The 23,239-nt window shown below is 36.4% G+C and overlaps 1 protein-coding gene across 2 annotated transcripts; it reads right to left on the bottom strand.

Moving 5' to 3' along the window:
• Positions 1-14,973: 14,973 nt before the first annotated feature.
• On the bottom strand, positions 14,974-22,685 carry KERA (keratocan). 2 transcript variants are annotated; one of them, XM_055336529.1, is made up of 3 exons: positions 22,458-22,685; positions 20,034-20,927; positions 14,974-15,869 (listed from the first exon to the last, which is right to left on the bottom strand). In XM_055336529.1, exons 2-3 carry the CDS (start codon positions 20,917-20,919, stop codon positions 15,703-15,705), a joined length of 1,053 nt encoding a protein of 350 aa, XP_055192504.1. In that variant the 5' UTR covers positions 20,920-20,927; positions 22,458-22,685; the 3' UTR covers positions 14,974-15,702. The 2 variants fall into 2 exon arrangements, with proteins under 2 accessions (XP_055192504.1, XP_055192503.1); XM_055336528.1 differs by lacking the exon at positions 22,458-22,685 and adding an exon at positions 22,237-22,410.
• Between the last annotated feature and the right edge of the window lie 554 nt (positions 22,686-23,239).

Here is a 23,239-nt window from a genome sequence, read left to right as displayed (position 1 = left end):
CCTCTGCTAGACCACTCAAGAGCAGACACCATATTTCATTGTTCTAGCTCCTACCAGTCTGTCTCCTCCTGGTAGACATTTGAATGAAGGAAAGCTAAATGAAAAAAAAAAAAGGAAGAAAAAAAGAATGAAAGAAAGATTACCTTGTTGAACAAAGGGAAATTGGCAAAAGAAAATAATTTATAGGGTAAAATATGTTTGAACATACTGAGTTTGTGGTGCTAAAAGGTAGCAATCAAGTAAAGATGCAACCACAGCTGTGAAAAGTGGGTTGACGATGTAAACAAGAGGCAGGATTTGAAGAAAGAGCTACACATCATGGATAAAACTCATCTCATTGTAGAAAAAATCAAATAAGGAAAATCTCCCAAAACGTTACTCTCAAGAAGTAACTTTTGGGGCGCTTATCGCATCACAGCTAACCTCTAGCAGTTTAAGACTTCTATCCAAGAAATTATGTATTTTATTCTGCAGAAGAGATTTGACTATATAAACTATGGTTAATGGAAAAATGTTATAATATGTTACAGAAGGCTTATTGGCTAACCAGACTTACACTGACTCCTTATTTTCATAAGTTGACATCCTACTGTTGGAAATGGAATTTTCTCTCTGCATAAGTTCCTTATCTTCTGTTTTTATGATTAACATCTGGCATCAATAACATGGTAGTTTAGGAAACAATTATAATCATACAGGGTTTTTTTTTTTTGAGGATTTGGTTTGTTTGGGATTCTAAGTTTATTGGTCACACATGGTATCATTCTCTTTAAAATTCAAAATTAAACATTGACTAATTTCTTTTCAAATCTTGAAGCAATATTCCTTGTACTAAATGGACTATCATGAAATTTTGTGAGAGCTATATCCAATTGCTTTAGCAGATAATTTGATTTCTCCTGTGGAAGGATTTTGTTTTAGCCATGTTAATTGATTCACTTTTACAGAAGGTTTTCTGACATTGGAAAGGCATTCTGTATCCTATATAATGAAAACCAGTCAGTGTGGCATTTAAAATTTTTAAGGCTTGACCAAAAAAAATGGGTAAAGTTATTCTAAACATAATAAAAATGTATTTAATCAAAGATTCTTAGGATGAAGAACTGGAAAATCTGTCAGCTTCATCAATATTTCAAACTCATCATTTCTCAAATAACAAAACTCTAAGGCCCTGACAGAAAGACTATTCCATTGTCTTGTCAGCTAATGACAAAGGCAGTATGAGATAAAACCCGGGTTTTTTTTTTAATCAAATTGTGCACCCTTTCTACCACCAGGATAAATTTGCAATTCTACATAAACATATTTTTTAGCATGACATTTTTTCAAACTATAGGTACATCTCCACAATCGTTCATAATGCAGTCATGTTCAGTGGCCTATGTTACAGAGATGAAAAAATGAATTGATAAGAATGGGAGTAGTTATATGAAGACCCCAGCTTTCTCTTCCCTCACTGGCTAATTCCAAGAGTAGCCACTGGCTAATCTTCTGCAAGTGTCTCAGAGTTCCCAGAGCGTTTGCTCACTGGTTGCCCACCATGAAAATCATTCATTAACAAATCCATTATTGGCTCTCTTACCTCACCTCGCCCCCCCACCCCCGTTCAATTTTTTCCTGTGATGACTTCCACTCACTATGTATAACCCCAATCCTTGTCTCAGAATCTGCTTTAGGAATAAGAGAAATGAGGACAATGGGAAAATGAGGGAGTGCTTAGCCCTTCCTGTGTTTACAGGAAGGTGAGAAATAGAAAACAGGATTTGTCAGGGGCCGAGCTGACCAACCATTACTGCTACAGTGATGGTTTTTACTCTCATTAACGAATGAGAAAATCCAAGTCTAGCTATTTTGTAGTTGCCTGAAGTCTTGCAAGAACTCAGCGATGTGATTGACAAGTGCAATCTGTTATTTACTTGCCACCAGCTGCAGGGTGTGAGAGCATGTTCTCTGTGGCTGGAGTACCCCCGGAAGTGGAAGTGGGCTGAACCTTTTTTGCCTTTGTTGAGTCTGCAGTCTTTTTTCTGCATCCCAGACTGAGAAATAGCATCTTTGATTTTTTAATTACCATCAATTTTACTGATGTGTTTGTATAGTTGAAACTTCTAATATTTATGGCTCAGTATATGTTAGATACTGTGCATTTATGATGGTATCAATGTATATTTAGCAATTTACTTTTGGGATTAAAAATAGCACTAATTTTGGGGCCCCTGGGTGGCTCAGTGGCTTGGGTATCTGACTCTTGATTTCAGCTCAGGGCATGATCTCAAGGTCCCGAGAGTAATCCCTATGTCAGGCTCCATACTCAACACAGAGCCTGCTTGAGATTCTCTCTCTCCCTCTCTCTCTGCCCCTCCCCCGCTTACAGGCTATCAATGTCAATCAATCAATCAAATCCTTTAAAAGAATAAGGGTCATTTTTTTTTTTCTTAAAGTGTATTTTTCTTCTTAATCTTAGCCTATAATGTCAGGGAGTAGATTATCCTCTTTTAGACAATGGGAGGATTGCTTGCAGGCTGATCCTACTAGGACCGAGACTTGAGCAGGATCTGCACTTATAATTTCTGATTTAAAAAAAATTCTTCTAGGGATCCCTGGGTGGCGCAGCGGTTTAGCGCTTGCCTTTGGCCCAGGGCGTCATCCTGGAGACCCGGGATCGAATCCCACGTCGGGCTCCCAGTGCATGGAGTCTGCTTCTCCCTCTGCCTGTGTTTCTGCCTCTGTGTGTGTGTGTGTGTGTGTGTGTGTGACTATCATAAATTAATAAATAAATTAATTAATTAATTAAAATTCTTCTATAGGCATGGCAAAGCAATTTTGACACTTTATCTTCTCAAATTAAATTGATTCGGTTCTTTGCCACTCTTGGCATGCTGACTTTTTTTTTTTTTTAAATTTTAGCTACCATGTTGTATTGCATTTCACACTTTCTTAGACAAAGAGCAGAGCCTGATAAACCTTGTTAAAAGAATGGTGAGTAAAGGCTAACTTTCTACTTAGAAAAGGATATTAGTGATATCTGAATCTTTGTGATTCAGACAAAGATACTGCTAGATATCATATTACCAGAAATTAATACCACTGCCCCTTAAGAAAAAAAAGGAGAAAGAAAAAGCAACAACAAAGAATAGGAACCCCATATTAGTGCTTTTTTGCAAGAATTTTATGTGTTTGGAATCACACAACTTTTGATGAATGATATTGTGTAATATGTACCATCTGGAATTAAAATACTTATCATTTAGTAAAGAAGATAAAGAAAGAACATTTGGATGTCTTTACAATATGTTCATAGAACAAGCAATCTTTTGACTGCAACAAAAGATACATATAAACTTTTTTTGCCATCATTTATTTTTCCTTATGTGCATGAAATATGAGAAATTAAATGTAAAACTAGTTTCCTTGTGAACTTTTCCTTTAGGTTTGCCAATAAAGAGAGGATATAATTATTTCCAGACTTGCATTGGTTTGATTCTGTTTGTGTGTGTGTATGTTTGTGTGTGTGTATGCATGTGTGTATGTGAACATGCTAAATGAGCTATCATTTTGGAATATTTATTCTCATTACCACTGTTCACAATTTAAATTTAGTAGAATTACAACATACTTTTGGCATGAGGTCCCTGAACTAATTATGTGGATTTAATTGCAAAGTGGATTGGTATATATTTACTTCGCATCTGTAAAGATCATTCAGATGGATGTCAGCTTATTTTATTTTCTTGTGAATCTGTTCAAATTCATAACTCCATTTCAGAAAGATAACTTTGAATATTAATTCATTGCCCTCAGGCTCTTTAGTCACAGCTGTTTCTTTTATAAACAGAAGATTGGATGTGGCAATTTTCATTTTATTCTGTTGAGATCTTTCCCCAAACATTTGGAATTATTACTTAGGACCAAAAGTTTCTGTCAGCTAACTTAGAGATGTTGAACTATCTTGGCCATTTAGAATTGCTGAGAATTTAGATTGAGCATTCATTCTTTGTAAAGTTTATATGCTTAGATTTTGAGAGTAGAAACTTTCATTTTGGACAAATGAAATGCCCTGGTTTTAGACAACACTTCACTAATTAGTCTTGGTTCTATCTGCAATTGTGTAGGTTTGTATTTAAAGCTTTATGTAGTTTGTAGGGCTGAATTTAGTGCTGATTGGTGTGTTTTCCTTTTTCTGGGCTGCTTGCTTTTAAATTGGATTAATCTTAAAGCTACAGTGACTAATGTAATCAGTTTTCCTCTAAACCTTAAAAGCACCTAGCAAATTGCAGCTATGTACTTTAGTAAATAGTAATGGTTAGTCTGACAAAATACAGAAAAAATATTCACATGATCTATTATTGTGTATCTTTACCAGTTACTAAAAAAAATATTTAAAATGGTTAAGAAAGGGAAACGTTACATATTCAGATGACTACTGTTATAGACAGAATTGTGTCCCCAAAATTTATATGTTGAAGCCCTAATTTCCAGTACTTCAGAATAGACTGTATTTGGAGATAAGGTCTTTGTAAAGAAGTGATAAAGCAAAAATGGGGTTTTGAGGGTGAGTCTTTATCTAATCTGACTTATAAGGGACTTTGAACACACTCAGTGGCACCAGGGTTTTGTGTGCATAGAGAAGAACTGTGTGAGAACAAAGAGAAAGCTGCCATTTGCAAAACCAGGACAGAGGCTTCAGGAGACACCAAATCTGCCAACACCCTGATCTTAGACATCTAGCCTCTAGAAAATAAATTTTTGTATTTTGTTATGGCAGCCCTGGCAAACAAATACACTTACCAAACACAGGAACATACAGGTTTTAATGCTTTATACAGACACACCTAACCATAAATTTGGAAAGAGTAATATTCAAGTATAGGTAGATTGAAAGGAAAATGAGGAGGAAACTACTAGTAGTTTTAATATTTCACTGAATAACAAGATCTTGTGATGAGAGGGAAGAGGAATCCTGCTAACATGAGGCATGTAGGGAGTGAAAGTGTATGAAGAGGATGCGAAGGGGTGTTGGGCTGCCATCAGTGGCATATGTGAGCAAAGTCACTTATCTAGACCAAGTGGCATGATGAGATTTTAACAAAAGTATGAACAATATTCACCACAGGGCTCTGACCTCCTAAAGTACCTCTACATTTGCGGGCCAAACGTAGTCAACAGTCATTGAGATTTAACCACCTAAGTCAAGTGACCCAGGGGGCCATGGATAATTTCCTTCTCTTCCTGCTATAGCTTCTTTCCAACACCCTAATCCATGCATCTTTACCATTAGTTCCCACACTTCTTATTCTTCTTTTAATTCCAATATAGTTGACATAAAGTATTATATTACTTTCAGGTGTACAATCTAGTGATTCAGCAATTCCATGCATTACTCAGCGCTCATCGCCATAAGTGTACTCTTAATCCCCTTCACCTATTTCACCCATCCCCACTCACCTCCCCTCTGGGAACCATCAGTTTGTTCCCTATAGTTAAGAACTTGCTTTTGTTGTTTATTTATTTGTCTCTATTTTTTCTTTGTTTTGTTCTTAAATCCCAAATATGAGTGAAATCACATGGTATTGTCTTTTACTGACTTACTTCACTTTGCATTATACTCTCTAGATCAATCTATGTTATTGCAAATGGCAAGATTCCATCCTTTTTATGGATGAATAATAGTCCACTGCATTTATAGACCACATCTTTCTCTATCTATTGATGGACATTTGGGCTGCTTCCATAATTTGACTATTGTAAAAAAAAATGCTGCAATAAATATAAGGGTGTATCAATCTTTTCAAATTAGTGTCTGCATTTGCTTTAGGTAAGAATCCAGTAATGGAACTACTGAATAGTATGATAAATCTATTTTTAACTTTTTGAGAAAACTCCATACTGTTTTCCACGGTGGCTACACCAGTTTGCACTCCCACCAACAGGGCACAATGATTCCTTTTTTTCTACATCCTCTCCAACACTTGTTTCTCATGTTTTTTATTTTAGCCATTCTAACAGGTGTGAGGTGATTATCTCATTGTGGTTTTGAGTCATAGCTGCCCACTTCTTGATATTCTCTGATATACTCCTCCTTCCTGTTTCTAACATTTACCTCATCCTGGGACTCATGCTCACACTCTAAGAAGATTTCAAACAGCTACATGACATTGAATCTTTCATGGAGTAGTGATGGACAGAGAAGATGCTTTCTAAGTATATCTGTCTCCCATTCCTCTCAAAATCTCATTGAAATTATTATGCAGATTTCTAAAAAGGACTAAATCCATTACATAAAGAAACTGAAGAGGAGGTTGACTGTGGATGGCACATTTCAACATCTCCTTGGAAGATAGCTGAAACAAGATGAACATGGTGATGGGGAAATTAAATTTATAATTTCAATATTTGTTGAGGAATGGGTACAGGAACCCAGGAAAAGACAAAATTTACAGAGTCAATATACTCTAAACTGTCTTTAAAAAATTCTTTTAGCACCAGTTTATAAGTATGCATAGAAAACCTAGTTATTATTTACATAAGTGTGCAACTTTGACATGAAAATAAAGGTGTATCAGTCAGGAGATGATGGTGAAGTAAAAGGAAAGGTCAGAAAATTAATAACTCATTTCACATAGAAAAAAGTTGAGATAGTTTCCTAGAGTTGTTGAAACTGGAAATAGAAGTGTAAGTTTTCTATTCAAGTTTATTACCTAAGCTAAGAAATAGAAATAAAAAGATAGCTGCCAGAATATAAGAAGAAAGGAATAAGTAGATATGAGTATGCTAAATGAACATCTATAAAAGAGTTAGTATAGGTTGCTTAAAGTGACTAAATCAAGAAGGATAAAATCATGTTATTAACAGTATGAAGATAACTACAAGAAAATCAGTAACTAAAGTGTTGTGTCTAGAAAATTGGACCGGAGTGGTATGGGTAGAGCAGGAAATCATTGTTTTCACTGGAGGCTTTTCTGAACTGCTAAGATTTTTAGCATGCTTTTGTATCAGATAGGAGTTAAAAATTAAACAACAAATACTATACTGATTATGTAATGCTAAGTTTTCAGAATTTGTCCATTTATATCACTGAAAAGATATGTAAAATGTGAATGAATTTTTAAGGATAGACTATTATATTGTTACAGCCAATGCCACAGATTTTGCTGGCTTAATACCAAAAATAAGTTACTTTCTCTCAAAAGCTATCAGTCCCTATACCAGTTAGGAGAGGAGCTTTGTCCCATATTATCCCCCAAAGAGCTACACAAATTGCTGACAGAGTGGCAGACCCACTACCATCTGGAACCTGGAACATGTGCGCTTTTTCCTCCTCACATTAGTGGGATGGAAAAAGAAGGTTGTACCTCAGCAATGAAATCCTTTGGCCTGCTAGATAGTGTAACTTCCACTCATTACACAGTGGCCAGAAATTGTCTCATGAATTTTCTGCTTTCTTTCAAGGAGATGAGAAAGTTTCATCCTTCATTGTGCTCAGAAAGAGAGTAAAATGGTTTAGGTGAATACTAGACCTTTCCATCAAAGTAAAGAAATTTTCATTCAAAACTATAAGAGACTCTTAACCATAAAGAACAAACTGAGGGTTGATGGAAGGAGGTGGGTGGGACATAGGCTAAGTGGGTGATTGGATGTGAGGGAGGTCCCTTGTGTTGAGCACTGGGTGCTATATGTAAGTGATGAATCACCAAATTCTACTCTTGAAACCAACATGAAACAATATGCTAACTAACTAGAATTGAAATAAGAATTTTGAAAAGAAATTTGCATTCAAAGATTTTAGATAGGTTTATTTTATTTATTTATTCATTTATGATAGTCACACAGAGAGAAAGAGAGAGACAGAGACACAGGCAGAGGGAGAAGCAGGCTCCATGCACGGGGAGCCCGATGTGGGATTCGACCCCGGGTCTCCAGGATCGCGCCCTGGGCCAAAGGCAGGCGCTAAACCGCTGCGCCACCCAGGGATCCCTTAGATAGGTTTAATAGTATGACTAGCACTTTATTATTTTTTTTTCTAGCACTTTAGAACCTCTATGAGTCACTAGGATGTTATGAGTAAAAAAGAATTACCAAAGCCTTTTTCTACCTCTAGATTTGTAAAAGTTGTTTTTTTGTTTTTTGTTTTTTGTTTTTTAATTTTATTTATTTATTCAAGAGAGACACAGAGAGAGGCAGAGAGAGAAGCGGACTCCATACAGGGAGCCTGACGCGGGACTCGATTCCAGGACCCCAGGATCATGCCCTACCTAGGTGGAAGGCAGGCACTAAAACACTGAGCCACCCAGGGAACCCAGATTTGTAAAAGTTTTAGTATAAAATTTTCAAAAAATAAAATTGAAAGAATCTTACAGTGACTATCTTTATACCAAGCCTCAAGACTCCATCATTAACATTTTACCCTTCTAACTTTATCACATATTCCTTCTAGATAAATTACTGTCTAAAACTTCTTTAGTTGGGGATCCCTGGGTGGCTCAGTGGTTTAGCGCTTACCTTCAGCCCAGGGCATGATCATGGAGGCCCGGGATCGAGCCTCACATCGAGCCCCACATCGAGCCCCACATCGGGCTCTGCATGGAGCCTGCTTCTCCCTCTGTCTGTGTCTCTGCCTCTCTCTCTCTGTGTGTCTCTCATGAATAAATAAAAATCTTTTTTAAAAAATAAAAAAAAATAAAACTTCTTTAGCACGTCTTTGTTTAAGAACCTCAAATAATAATACATATGATACTAATGATAAAATTTTACTTATTGAGCACCTACTATATCATGGGCAGTTTAAATATACTACTTCTTACCATCAGAGGATTATCATTTAAAGTACATATTATTGTCTGCCTGGTATAATAAAAAAATCAGTGATCAAAGAGTTTGGGTAATTTCCTGTTTCCCTTACCTGAGGATTCAAATGTATGTGTATCCTATCATCCTCAATGCTCTTACTGCTATATCTCACCATCCTCAAGTTTAAGACATCAGTAACTATTAAGTCATCCAAATCACTTTGTGCCCCTTTCCTCTTAACTTTATGAAGGTTGTATATATGATCTAAATTTTCTACTCATATGTAGAAAACACATTTGTTCCATCTTTATTTCCATTTCTTTGAAGGCAATCTCTCTACGTCTCAACCTGGATAGTGTTCCCAGTCCATATTCCCACTAACCAACAGCTTTGTTTTGTCACTTTTAATGCAAGCAGGAAGCCAGCAAATGGAATATGTGGCAGGGCTCTTGCCCTGTTGGAAACAAACTCTGGCACCATAGCATACACTATGGATAGTTTTTCAGATGGGTTTTGTAAAAGCCATTCCTGCTAGTCATTTGACTGTTCTGATCTTTTTCCAGGACAATTTTAACTTGTTTTCAGAAACCTTTAAGAACTCAGACAATGAGTCTCTTTCTACACTTGAATTTTGTTTACTCAGCTGAATGTCACAAAGAGGGTGATATTTTTCCAAAGGTAGAACAACAAATTCAAGCTTCAAGATAATAATCCTGTGATTTTGCAAATGATGTGCTATATTTGTTTAACAGTTTTAAATTCTATAATATGCTTATATATCATTTTTATTCTTTTCCCTGTATAGAAATATTCTGAGCAAGGAGTTTCAGAGATCTGTCTCAGATGTATAAAGAACAAAAAATTATCTATAGTTTTTGGTAATAAGATATGTCACTGTTTTTCTAAATCATAAATTACTTTCAATATATGCATGCAGTACGTCAGATATTGTGCAAAGTACCATAATTTTTTAAAAAGATATTATTTATTGTGATGCCTGGGTGGCTCAGTGGTTGAGTGTCTGCCTTTGTTCAGGTCATGGTCCCGGGGTCCTGGGATTGAGTCCTTCATCCAGCTCCCTGGGATTGAGCCTGCTTCTCCCTCTACCTATGTCTCTGCCTCTCTCTGTGTGTCTCTCATGAATAAATACATAAAATATTTTTTAAAAGGATATTATTTATTTATTGACACAGGAAGTGCATGGGGAGGAGGGAAAGATATAATATCAAGCAGACCTTGTGCTGAGCACCAAGGCCCATGCAGGGCTTAATCTCATGCCCCTGAGATCATGACCTGAGCTGAAATCAAGAGCCAGACACTTTATCCATTCATCTTTCGATGGGCACCGCGGCTCCTTCCACAGTTTGGCTATTGTGGACATGGCTGCTAGAAACATCGGGGTGCAGGTGTCCCGGCGTTTCATTGCATCTGAATCTTTGGGGTAAATCCCTAACAGTGCAATTGCTGGGTCGTAGGGCAGGTCTATTTTTAACTCTTTGAGGAACCTCCACACAGTTTTCCAGAGTGGCTGCACCAGTTCACATTCCCACCAACAGTGTAAGAGGGTTCCCTTTTCTCCGCATCCTCTCCAACATTTGTGGTTTCCTGCCTTGTTAATTTTCCCCATTCTCACTGGTGTGAGGTGGTATCTCATTGTGGTTGGTAAATTGAACACCAATAAAAATTAATTTATTAAAAAAAAAAAAAGAGCCAGACACTTAGCTGATCGAGCCACCCGGATGGCCCAGGGCACAATAATTTTTAAAGCAGTATTTTAATAATCAATTACTGTGGGTACGTATGTATTATTCTAGAATAATTTTGTTATTTTTTTCTTTTTAAAACTATAATGGCCTATTTTATCATGAAAGGTGGTATAACCTGGGGGTCAAAGCAGGAGCTCTGAAGACAGACTCCCTGGGATTGAAGCCTTTGTCTGCCATTCAACAGCTACGTGATACTAAGCAAGATACTTAAATGATTTGTATTGTTGAATTATTTTCTCATTCTGTGCTGACTCTTCTTTCCAGGGCACTAAAATGAACTGTAAGCACTTGCCTCCGAGATTCTCACAATGTCATAGATCCTACTTCTCCTTAACCTTGAGGGCATTTACTTCTTTGTTCTGGCAATTCCTTCCCACACCCTCAATCTTCTCATTTCTCAGCATTGGGCTACTGAAGGCGCTGTAAGCTGTAGTCCCTCAGACTCGGATCACTCTTTTCCTTCCAGGTTATGTACACTGTAATTCCCCCTCAAGCCTAGACTTCACTCCATGGAGGCTTCAGTCTTTTTTCTTCAATTGACTCGTTCCATCCTGATTTAATTTCTTTTACTAATCAACTTTGCTGTGGTTCTCCAGCGCCATCCCATTACTATCAGCTCCACTTCCTGTGGGGTGTGGCTGTGTAGCCTTCCAGGGCATCCAAACTGAAACTAAGTTGGATCAGTTTTGCATTCTTTTTTTTTTCTCAGGTTCTTCTTACTTGCAAAATGATCTGGAGAAAACATGTGCAATGGTGTGTATCAGAGTCCCTGCTAATAATACAGTTCCAACCTACCCGTTATTGTGTGTGTCAGGTGGTAAGAACTGCATATCCGCTCTCTCTCTTATCCTCACAGCACCTATGAAAGATAGTCGGTATTATTCCCTATTTTGCAAATGAAGATCCAATCCTTAGAAATGTTCAAACTTTAGTAAAGATCAAGGAAATGGTGAAGTAAATGTGGCAAACTGGATTTGAAATTGGATCTTTTCCCTCTAAAGCACAAGCTCTTAACCATTGTAACCAGGCAATTATTGATATATGTGGATTCAAACACACTATTTTATTATATACGTTTCATTAGTCTCTCTTTTTTTTTACTTTCTTTTCTTGCTTTCTTTTAGACTCAGTAAATACTCTTTGTCACTCTATTTTCCCCTCTTGTTGGTTCAACAGTTATGCATTCCTTACCAATATATTGTGATTAACTTTGAAAAAATTCATTCTTCCTGTATGACATGTAATCCTAACTTAAACCGATAAAATTTACTCTCTTCCTGTTCAATGCATGGTTCTTAGAACACTTACAGTTTAAAATATATCAATGCATCCATCCATCCATTTATCAATACACACATTTATACTCAATCATTTTGGGGACTGGGGGGTGCTCATTGGATTCTTTGACACCAACTTTATTAAAGATGTCATCTGGGAATTGTCTTCCACCATGAAGTTCTGTCTAGGTATGTGCTTTTTGTTTGTTTGTTTGGTTGGTTTTGGTTTTGTTTTTCAAGAGAATTTAGAGAAACCAAATAAAACAATGTTACAGGGTTCTTACCACCAAAAGTCTCCTTTTTTTAACATTATCATTTGCAAATATACAGCCTATGATTATTGGATACTGTCTTTTCTCTCCTTTTTGCCCCCCTTTTACTTGCTTATGAATGAAGTTCATCGTATTTATATGGGAGAGCATAAATAAAAGTGCTTTGTTCTGTTTTGTTTTAGTTAGGGCCGTAAAATAAGAGATTCAGCATTTATTAAGATATCATAACTTCAAAAATGGTTTGAGCTTATCTAGATTTTTTCTTAATTTTTAAAAATTTTTGGTAATAGCCACAATGTATGCATCAAGAAAGAGAACAGAAGATTATTTGTAAATTTTAGAGACTTTATAGTAGCTTTGTGAATATACTAAAAAAAAAAAAAAAAGATTTCTGATGGAAACCTTACTCGATTCCTCATAGCTTCATTAGTCAATACTTAGAATTATGCCTCCATTTTCTCAATCTGTTCCCTACCTTTGTCTCAGTCTTCCCTTATAAGCATATGAATGTTTAAATGCAGAATTCTTCCAAAATTTTTAGAACTATTAACAAAATCTAGAAAATTCTACCTACATATTTATGTGCCTATCCAGACCCCTCCTTTTAACTAAATCCTCATTCAAAAACCACTTGACACCTCTTAGATGAATCAAAATAATTTTAAACTAACCACAACTAAAATCAAACTCATACTCTTCTAAGCATGCTCCTTTTAGAAAATGCACTGGCATGTATTCAGTTTTGCAAGCAGAAACCTTACCACCTCCTTGCTCTTGCTCCTATCTATCCAATCAACCACCAAACCCTGACAATATTACCTCCTAATTCTCTCATGTTTGTCTTTGTCTTTCCATTTCTACCAACACCATCAGTGCCATCATGGCTTAAGCCACCTCTGTTTTTCTAATTTGTGCTATAAGCTTAAAATCCTAACTGATCTATTCCCAACTAGTCTTAATTTTCAACAGTTTTACTCACTACACCAAGAAGCTTGCACATAAATGCATGTCTAGATCGGTGTAGCTAGATACTGCATACAATAATAATAAAGACTTACTTAGCACTTACCATGTGTTTGAACCTCTTCAAGACACTTTATATATTCTAACTCATTTAATTCTCACCATAAGGTAGGTGCTATTACTTGTCCTCATTTCACAAATGAGGAGAGATTGAGGCACAGAGAATTTAAAGATTCTGCCCAGGACCACATTGCAGGAAAGCTGGGGTTTGAACTCAGTAATTTTAGCTTCAGTGTTAATGTTCTTTACTACTACATGATATTAATCATCAATGAACACAATCCCTTCTGGCTTAAAATTCTTCAGGAACTTCTAAATTGTTCCCGGAAACTACAGTGTCTAAATTCTGTCTGAAATATTCTTCTCTTACAAGAGGGTTAAAGAAAAAAAAAAACAAACAAAAACAAACAAACAAAACAAGAGGGTTAAAGAAGTGTTCAATACTTCCCATCCTTTATATGTTTCCTTAATCATTACTTCTTTAGAGAATCTTTATATCAAATCAGTATTAGTAACTCCTTTGTACTATGTAGCTCTCTGTTAATAGCATTTATCACAGATAAATTTTATATATTGTTGTGATTTTCACCTAATTGGTGTCTTATCCACTATAGTACAAACTATTATATGCCCAGTGTGTAGTATAGTCTGGTATGCATACGGTACTCAATATATATTTTCGGAAATCAATAAAGAAAAAAGAAAGACCGAAAGGAATAGAGGAAGGAAGAACGGACAGAGAGGGAAGGAGGAAATTCTTAGACTTGAAAAGGTCATAGAGGAACATTTTACAACTTTGCTTCAAGATTGGGAATTACTTTTATAACCTTTCTTTTGAACCATTACTCATTCTCTGTTTGCACTCCATGTCAAGAAAAGTTGCTTTCATTGTTAGATGACTCCGAACAACAAGTAGAAAATTCTTCCTTAGCTAGAACTAAAATACGGCTCCATGTACATTTCACCCATATGTTCTACTCTTCATTTTGGAGCTCCTGGAATACATTTTATCCCTTACTCATATGGCAAGTTTTCAAATATTTAAAGTTCTTATATTTCTCTCAACATACTCTTTTTCCCCAGCCTAATGACATCTGATTACTTGTATTTTCATGACATAAATTTAATAATTTTATTTATGTGCTGTGAAGTCTTTTAAAAATATTCTCTTCTTAATGTCAATTAATTTCATTTCTTGCCTTTAGCCAGCATTTTTAAAACTCTGTTCAAAATATAATAATTAGTTCTTCCCTCCTAACCCCATATAAGTTTTCAGTGAAAATAAGTAGGCAAAACTATAATATGTTCTTTTCTTGAGAATTCCCCTTATAGAATAGCATATTAAGTTTCTGAGAAATCTTGTTGTAAAGTAACATGTTAGATTTTCCTTAATCTGATGTTTCACAGACATATATGATCATTTTTCTAGGGAAATATATCAAATTTTATAGCATATATCAGAATACTGTTTGAAAAATATAAAGTCATGTATTAATATCTATGGGATATTTATTATTTATAGATATGCCTCAGAAATTAGAAGCCTAAAGTAAACTATACTTTGTTACTAAATGAAATCCTGGGTTATTTCTAACTCATGAGAAATAGGTGAATTATGTTAAGTGATTAAAGTACAAATTTTTTCTTATGTTTATGAGAAGAGAAGGAAAAACAAAGGTAGGAGAACATATATATGCATATATTCATGGTAGAAAAATGGAAACTATTATTATGTAACACTTTTTATTAAAATATGTTCTTAATAAAACTTGTAAATAATGCCCCTGAAATAAATATTTTACTACTATTTTTTAGAAAGCATTCACTCTTTTTATTTAAAAAAATCCAAAATGACTGGTAAATATAAGAGCTGAACAATTTGCAGTTCAAGTGGATTTCAAATGTTAAAACACTAAGATTCTGTCAGAAATGTGTTATAATGAATGTAAAACTTAGGATTTGTTTAATTGATAGAGAACACTGTACTATATCTAAGAATAGTAGATATAAAAAATAGCAGTGAAGTAAAAATTACTGCTTTTCTATTATTTGGTATTGACTAGAAAGTCTCCTTTCATGAAGTATTTAATACATTTTATATCCATTCTTGAGCTAAATATCACACTCATGCTTACAAATGCTACTTAGCAATCTGAAATTAATTAGATAAAGAAATACCTCATTTTTTCAGATCTCCTTATCTTCTGTTAGATTACTATATTTCCACTATCAATAAAATATCTGCATTAGCAATTTTGAACATATGCAAACAAATATGCCCCTTATATTGCATAACAGTACAATTGCATTATTTGATGTTAGTAAGCTGTGAAAGAGACAAAAAAGAATTATCTTTGAGTTGATAAACTATCTGAACTCTGTGTCTGTTTTATTAATTAAAGAAAAGCCAACTGTGCTGCATATCATTGATGGAAAGCATCTTTGAACAGAAAACATAAGCTACACAAAAACAGTGGCCAAGAGCAATTGGAAATGTGACTTTTGTCTTATATATGGTAACCAAATTTCATTTCAGAAATATTAACTCATTAAGCTGATTTTAGAATGTTGATGATATGTTTAAATAATGACAGCCTGAAGGAGCCTGAAGCAGTTCATTAAATCCATTGGAATTGGTGGTTTGATTTCATTGCCATCCAGACGGAGGTAGCGAAGGTGAGGTCCATAACCAAAGGAATCTTGTTCTGCAGGCAGTATGGGAGGACATATTACAGAGACGTTCACATCTGTGGAGACAAAGGTGGCATGAACTAATGAATTGGAACAGAAGAGACCAGGTGTGGGAAGACCACATAGCCATGCAACAGTCTTATAGAGGGTCTAGAAGCCTGATTCATGGAAGTGCCAGAGATACAAACCATTTTTGTAGTTGGTGGTTAAACATATCTGTTTTATAAAAGTAACCCTAAAAAATGTGCAACATACACTCATCTCACTCCATATTTGATTTCACTTTGCAAAGAGCACAAGGGACATACCGCTAAAGCTGTGATGGAGGGAACGCCTGGGTGGTTCAGTAGGTTAAATGTTTGCCCATCCTGGGATGGACCCTTCACTGAGCTCCTTGCTCGGTGGGGAGTCTGCTTCTCCCTCTCCCTCTGCGGATTCTCCTCACCGCTCATTCTCTCTCTCTCTCTCTCTCTCTCTCTCTCTCTCTCTCTCTCCCCCCACCCCCCGTGCCTGTCTCTCTCAAATAAATAAATGAATAAATAAAATCTTTAAAAAAATAAAAGCTATGATGGAAATAAAAGAATACGAGATATATCATTTGTTTTGTAAGCTTCTAGGTGAGATAAAGCATATTTAGACTACTAAAAAAGGAGATGGGTAGTATTTAGGATATTGGAAGTAGAGACAAAAGTTCATAGAATGAATGGTTAGGTGCATGGGTAGACGGATGGATGGAGGATGGATGGATGATGGATGGATGGATGATGGATGGATGGATGTGTAGGTAAAAAATCAATATATTATCAGGGAAAGTGCTTAAAACCTTAAAATGCAAAATTTTCAGTGTTTTTTTAAAAGTGCGTTTAGCATAAGATTACATATATAATACTTACAGAAAAGAACCTTAAATCTTTATATTTAAATGTATTTAATTAGAAAGGATACATTTGCCAAGAATTGAATTACAAAGATTCAAGCCAGGAAATATCCCATCGGCTTTTTCAGATGGTTAAGATGTGAGAAATCATGCACCTGCCTTGGATCAGAGCCCTTGGCATCAATGACTATACGAAATTTAGGAGTATTCAGGAGATAAAAACCTGTTAAATTAGCAAAATTCAGACAAGTGTGCATAACAGCTCATTTCGACCATGAATCTGGTTACTGCTTTTAAGTCTCATTTGAAACTATTTTGAAAAAAAGGTCTTCTTTTAGAAGATGAGACCCACCTAATTTTGGCAATGGCCTTCCTATGAGTTTATGCTTATAGCGAGGTTGCTATGCTCTGATCTTATGCCATTTTTAATTGAATTGCTAAAAATAATGACTCATATTTGTATAGCAGTTTGTGTATATAATTTTTCACATACATTATCACTGTATCATCACAGAGCTTTTATCAGGTGATATTATTATTCTCCCTACCTAGGCATTGCAGGAATAGTGGTTCAGACGGGTAAGGCAATACACACAAGGTATGTTAGTAAGTAAGTGGTAAAGCTGAGTCCTAGCCTTGTCCTTTTCGTACTATATAGGGTGCCTTGTTTCTTGGAGAGACTCTGTCCTTTTTAACATGCTACCATACTTATTACCCTTATGCCACATAACCAATGCATGTCTGAATAGATGTAATGTGAGAAGTCAGCATTCTAAATGTAGTTATATTTTCATAAATTAATTATGATGTTTCTCAGAGAACACCAAGAAGTAACTTCCTTGAAGAGATAACATTTTTTGCCAAATTTAAAGCCCTTTAAATTTTTCAGAAGAAATAAATATTTCCATCTTTTTTTCCTAAGAAAAGGCCACTGTCCTGTAAATTCTCAGAATTCTTCATATAAAAGGTATGTTTCTTGGAAATCTCTTTGTTAACAACTAGAGTAGATTATGCAGCCAGAAGAAATAAGTACTTTAGCAGTTATTATAACACAGTGGGATATAATGGTGAGCCAATAGTTCTAGCCAGGGAAATTCTTATTTTACATTTATATTCTGGGAATATAGAAATGACCACACCTGAAATCTACATTAAGAAACAAATAAATCAATCCCTCTTTGTTGTTGCTGTTAAAATTATTCTTACCTGGGGGGATAGAAATTTTTCTGAAGTCTTATATTCTGGAAATTAAAGAAAAGTGTACTGGGATCATACTGTGAGTAGGAAACAACACTTAACACGGGAAGGCCTGAGCTCAGGTCCTGCTATTCTATTTCTTCCTTGTCCTCGGGCAAGTACCCTCACTTAGTTGGCCATCAGTTTCTTTCTCTGGAAATTCTTAATGATACCAAACAAGATTCTTGTGAGGGTTAATTGGTGATTTTTCCAAGTGTTGTCCTTGGATCAGCAGCTTCAATACCTCCTGGGAACTCAACTGTTAGACCTACTGAGTCAGAAAATGTGAAGGCGGGGCCAGCAAGCTGTGTTTTATAAGCCTTCCAGATGATCTTGTTGTATGCTAAGGCATGAGAACAACAGAAGAATAGAAATATATGAGAAAACACTAACATTTTAAAAACGTGAGTGGAGGAAGAGCAGAGTCTTACTCTTTTTTGTATAACTTTGGGTAACTATGTAAGTGTCTCCTGGCATGAGTGCCCAGCTGAGTCTTGAATTCTGCTGTCTCACTCCTAAAGACCCTTGTTCCCAGCTTCTCAGGGGACTGCCCACTTCACAAACAGGGATCTCTGTGGAATCCCTTTAAATTCACTTCCCACATCAATTATCTATGGGATTTTTGTTGTCAGGCAAGGAATGTACCTGTAGAAGCACAGAACTTTCATCAGGAAAAACAAAACAAAACATATATTTAGGTCAATGTTGGCTGTTTCAGTAAAACAGATTCAACAATTAACATTTTTCTTTCTGTTGCATCTCTTGCTTTTGACTACAGGATTAAACAATGTGTCTCATCACCATGGAACAATGTGGCAGCAGCCTCTCTGTTAATTCCTGGATGATATATATGCTCAAGTATGTTGGTAGAAAAACCAAAAAAGAAAAGAAAAGGAAAAAAATCTTAAATAACTGAGCAGCTCCCAGTGGAAAAGTAATTTATTCTTATAAATAGGATGTATGCGTGATTATTTGCTTAAAGGAAGCTAATAAATAATAACCAAGCAGTACAACCTTCTGACAATTATCTGTGCCGTTTTCCTACAAACTATCTGACTGATTCTCATTTTAGGAATGTGTTTCTTAAGACTGTGCAGGAGAGGTCTCCTGAGATTATCTTCCTAAAAGGCTTGTGCCAGGGTTGACGACGCATGGATAGGTGTCAGGCCGGTTCCAATGCCCTTGTGGCTAGACCACAACACTGTCCACTTCTGCAGCAGGATCAGTCTGGTCTCAGGCAGGATTGCAAAGACACCAGGTTTAGCATCTACAGCCTCTTCTTTCTCTAACCACTTCTTTCTCTGACCACTTCCCTTGATGGTACCTTTGCCTCCAAGGCACTCGGCACTCCTCTCTCTCCCCCTAATCAAAACCTATTTTCAGGAAAGGATCATTCATTCTTCCTTGGTGGTCACCACCAGTGCTAAGGCCTTACCAACATCCAGGAGCACTGGTTTCCATTTCAATTGAACAAAAGATGTTAAACTACGGTGTTGGTTCCCAGTGCTTAGCCCCCAGAGTAGTAGTCTCAGCACCACCTGGGAACTTGTTAGTAATGAGAAGTCTCAAGTCTCATCCAGACTTACTCCATCAGGAACTCTGGGGTGGAGCCACTGATCTGCACACTCTAAAGTTTGAGAAACCATCTCATCTAAAGCAAAGACTTTAATTAGGATGGTTTCAGGCACCCAGAGTTTTTAGGACACATCTCCCTTTTTGATACCTCCTGAATCAGAGCCTTCCTGTTTACTATTCATGAGGTTGTTGGTGCTTGGTACATTTTCCCAAATAAATCTACCCAGTGAGGCAGAAATACTGGAATCTCCTGGGAGTGAAAGAAGATGCATTCAGTTTCTCCAATGTAGATTACTAAAGTCCAGTTTAGTATTTGAAGATTTGAACTTCTTGGTTCACTAAGACTGTGTGAGAATGAATAAACAAAAACAAAATACTGAAAGTTGAAAAAAGAAATCTAAGGGCAGATTAGTTGTGTGTGGGGGGCGGGGGGGGAGAGGGAAAACCCAACAAGGTTGCTATTCTTAAAGAAAATACAGAATAAGTTTAATGATCATGAGCATCTCAAAGACATACCATGATGATTACTTACTTTTAATTTTGTTATGATCAAGATGAAGGTGCTGCAGATGAGCACTGATTCGGGGGACCTTTGTGAGTTGATTGTGAGACAGTTGGAGATCTAGAATTGAGGACACATCGAAACCACTCGAAGGGAGCCCTGCATCTGATAATTTGTTGTGGTTCAGCCGCAGGAAGGCCACCTTAGGAATCACATTAAAATAATTTTCTGGTATTCCTTCAATTGAATTGTTGTCCAAAAACAGTTGCATTGTATTGGCTGGTAATCTTGGTGGCATATTCCTTAGGGCATTCTTGGCCATATTTAGCTGCATTAGGTTCTTGAGTCCCTTAAAAGTGTCTCTTTGAAAGGCATTGTCCAAGAGTTTATTGTGCTGCAGGTCGAGAAGGGTCAGGTTCTCCAAATTGCTGAAGGTCCCCTGAGGAATTCTGGACACCTTGTTTCTGGCCAACTGTAACTGCTCTAAACTTCTTGGCAATGGAGAAGGTACCTCCTCTAGCTCATTGTCTTCCAGAAATAAGAAAAGCAGCTTCTTTAGTTGGCTCAGGGCCCCTTTTTCAATTCCATAGTTGGTTATTTTGTTCTTGTTTAGATTTATCCATCTCAGCTGGGTGGCATTCTCAAATGGTTTCTCAGGAATGGTCTCTATCAAGTTGTTCTCAAGATAAAGATACCAGATCCTTGAAGGAATGGGAGGGATTTCTTTGAGACCTCGATTTTCACAGTATAAAGCAGTAGGGAAACTAGGGGGGCAGAAGCATTCCCTGGGACAGTCAAAGTCATGCATAGTCCAGTCCTCTGGCTCACTTATGTCATAGACCTGTCTCACACTTCGAGTCCAGACGGTATCCGTTATGAATAACACCCAGACGATGAAACAGATTGTGGTTGCCATGATAGTACCTAGGATAGGGGGTGTAACTGTTAGATGTTTGAATATCTTGACCTTCAGAAAATTATGGGTAACCAAAATAACCAGTAAACACTGCTTCTTTGGGGAAGGTAAGCACATGTCAAACACTTATAGACAGCTATCAATTAGTATGCATATAGTCAGTAGGCACTATATGTAAAGCATTTTTGCAAACACTGAAACTGGCTCACTAGCTTCCAGCTTTCTGGTTTTAGCCCAATCACAATGAAAACTAAGAAATGGAAAGCAAATTTTAGGAGCTTTAAGTGCTTTTCCAACCCGAGCTATTTAATACCAGAAAGTTACCTGAAACCCGTAGTTGAATAAAAGAGCATAAAAAAAGTGATCATTTAATAAGTCAAATGGAGAGTCTGTGTTGTTTCTAAGAAGCGAGCATATGCCTTTACTTTTGCTCCTAAATGAGCAGCACATCTGGATGAGATTTCCCAGGCTCTTTGGCCCTTGAACCAAAGAAAAAGAGAGAGATCAAAGAATCTTTTAGCAGTTTGTTGTGAAGGAAGGTTTTGAGATATGAAGAAAAATGTGTGATTAATCTCTTGCTCTGTTGCTCAACTCCTCCGGTAAGTTTTCTATTGGGGAGTGGGGAAAGACTTCTATTATTTTAAGTACAAAATCAAGTAGTTCAACCAGGGAATTTGGGTTATGAATTCTATCTCACAATTAGGCAAGTAATATATTCACCTATGGCATTACTATGGTTGATAAGAAACAAAACAAAAAGCAAAGAACATGTTTGGGTATAGATAGAGCTCCATATTTTCAGGATGGCTGCTAAGAAAGAAGAGGTTAACACTTATTGATATATGATCATCTAAAAGATATAAACCCTCTCCATTGAATATCAATAAGATCATGGGTACAACAAATTGTTCTAACAGGAAAAATAATATATATATATATATATATATAATATATATATATATAAAATAGTAACATCCTGATCAATGTACATTTAATTCAATTGCTTGATAATAAGAACAGAATACATTTTACTGATTCCTCAGGAGAAAATAAGGCAAGCATCATTTATGAAATGTTGATCTTTCAATTGTGCCACTAAATTGAGGGAAATGACAAGTGCAGAGCTGCTTCCGCAGGCTGTCGAATTTTTTACGATCACAGAATTCTGCTCTGGTTATCTTCCAATAGAGACATATTAAAACATTCTTTTCTTCAGAATAGAGGTTTACTTTAGTTCTTAAGCAGTAACCCTGCCTTTGATGAATCAGAACTCTGAATTCATAAATTTAAGTTTTTAAAAGTGCAAAAATAGTTTACCTTGCTGTCCAGGAATATACCGTTGAGTCCTGTGTCTGGGTCTGAAGTTTGCTAAAACTCAGTGAAGGGGGGGAAAAAAAAAAACCTGTGGACTAAAACGATTTGTTTTTATTTTATGCTGTCAAGCCTCCTATGAGAAAAAATAAAACCTACTTTGACCAGTCACGGTGAACACCTTTTGATCTATTGTTTCCACTTTGACAGGGCTTCAGATTGCTTACCTCAGCCTTCTTGGATCTTCTTCTTTCCTTTCTATTGGTCACTGCTCATTCACAGTCATGGATTCCCAGGCTTCACTGATGTGTTTTTATGAATCCTCCCTAAAATATATGCATCAGTGGCTCCAATTTTAACCCCTCCAAGAACGACAGCACCTCACTACCTAGGCAGCTCGGCATAGGAAATTCTGACTTTAATCTCAAGAACCTATAGCAAAAATCCAGGGCAATTGTCACTCTGAAGTCACACTTCCAAAGATGTTGTAATGTACTGATATCTAGACCTGCTTAGCCAGCAGGCAGCTGAAGGCAGTTTTGATTTCAAGTACAATGGAAAGAGATTTTCAAGTGTTGTTTTATTTTCTCTAGAAAATCTTGGGGACATGTGATACGGAGGAAATTAATGTGGCGGGGGCCCGGTTTGGAAGCGGTAGGGTCCCCCCACCCCCCCCCCCCCCCCCCCCCCCCGTTTGCCCCCCTACAAAGAAATAAGTGCTGATGCCCTCTGTTTCGATGGAAATATTTTATTCATTTCTCATATAAAACAGATGTTAGAATTCTACTTAAATATATGGTGTTTGAGAGAAAGATAGAAAAATATATTTGAAAAATTTAAAAATGAAATCTGAGAAGCTATACCTGACATTGGCGCTACACATGGTGTTGTGCTCTGTTTAAGAGAAATAATTTTTGTATCTCTGTTTCCTATTGGGAGCTTTATTCCAAGTGTTATTAAAATGAAATTTTTTTTTCCTCATTAGAACAGATGTTTTGCATTTTGTCCA

Source organism: Nyctereutes procyonoides, unplaced genomic scaffold, assembly GCF_905146905.1.
Source record: "Nyctereutes procyonoides isolate TBG_1078 unplaced genomic scaffold, NYPRO_anot_genome, whole genome shotgun sequence".
Lineage (NCBI taxonomy): Eukaryota > Metazoa > Chordata > Mammalia > Carnivora > Canidae > Nyctereutes > Nyctereutes procyonoides.
This window is presented reverse-complemented; position numbering and strand designations above follow the sequence as displayed.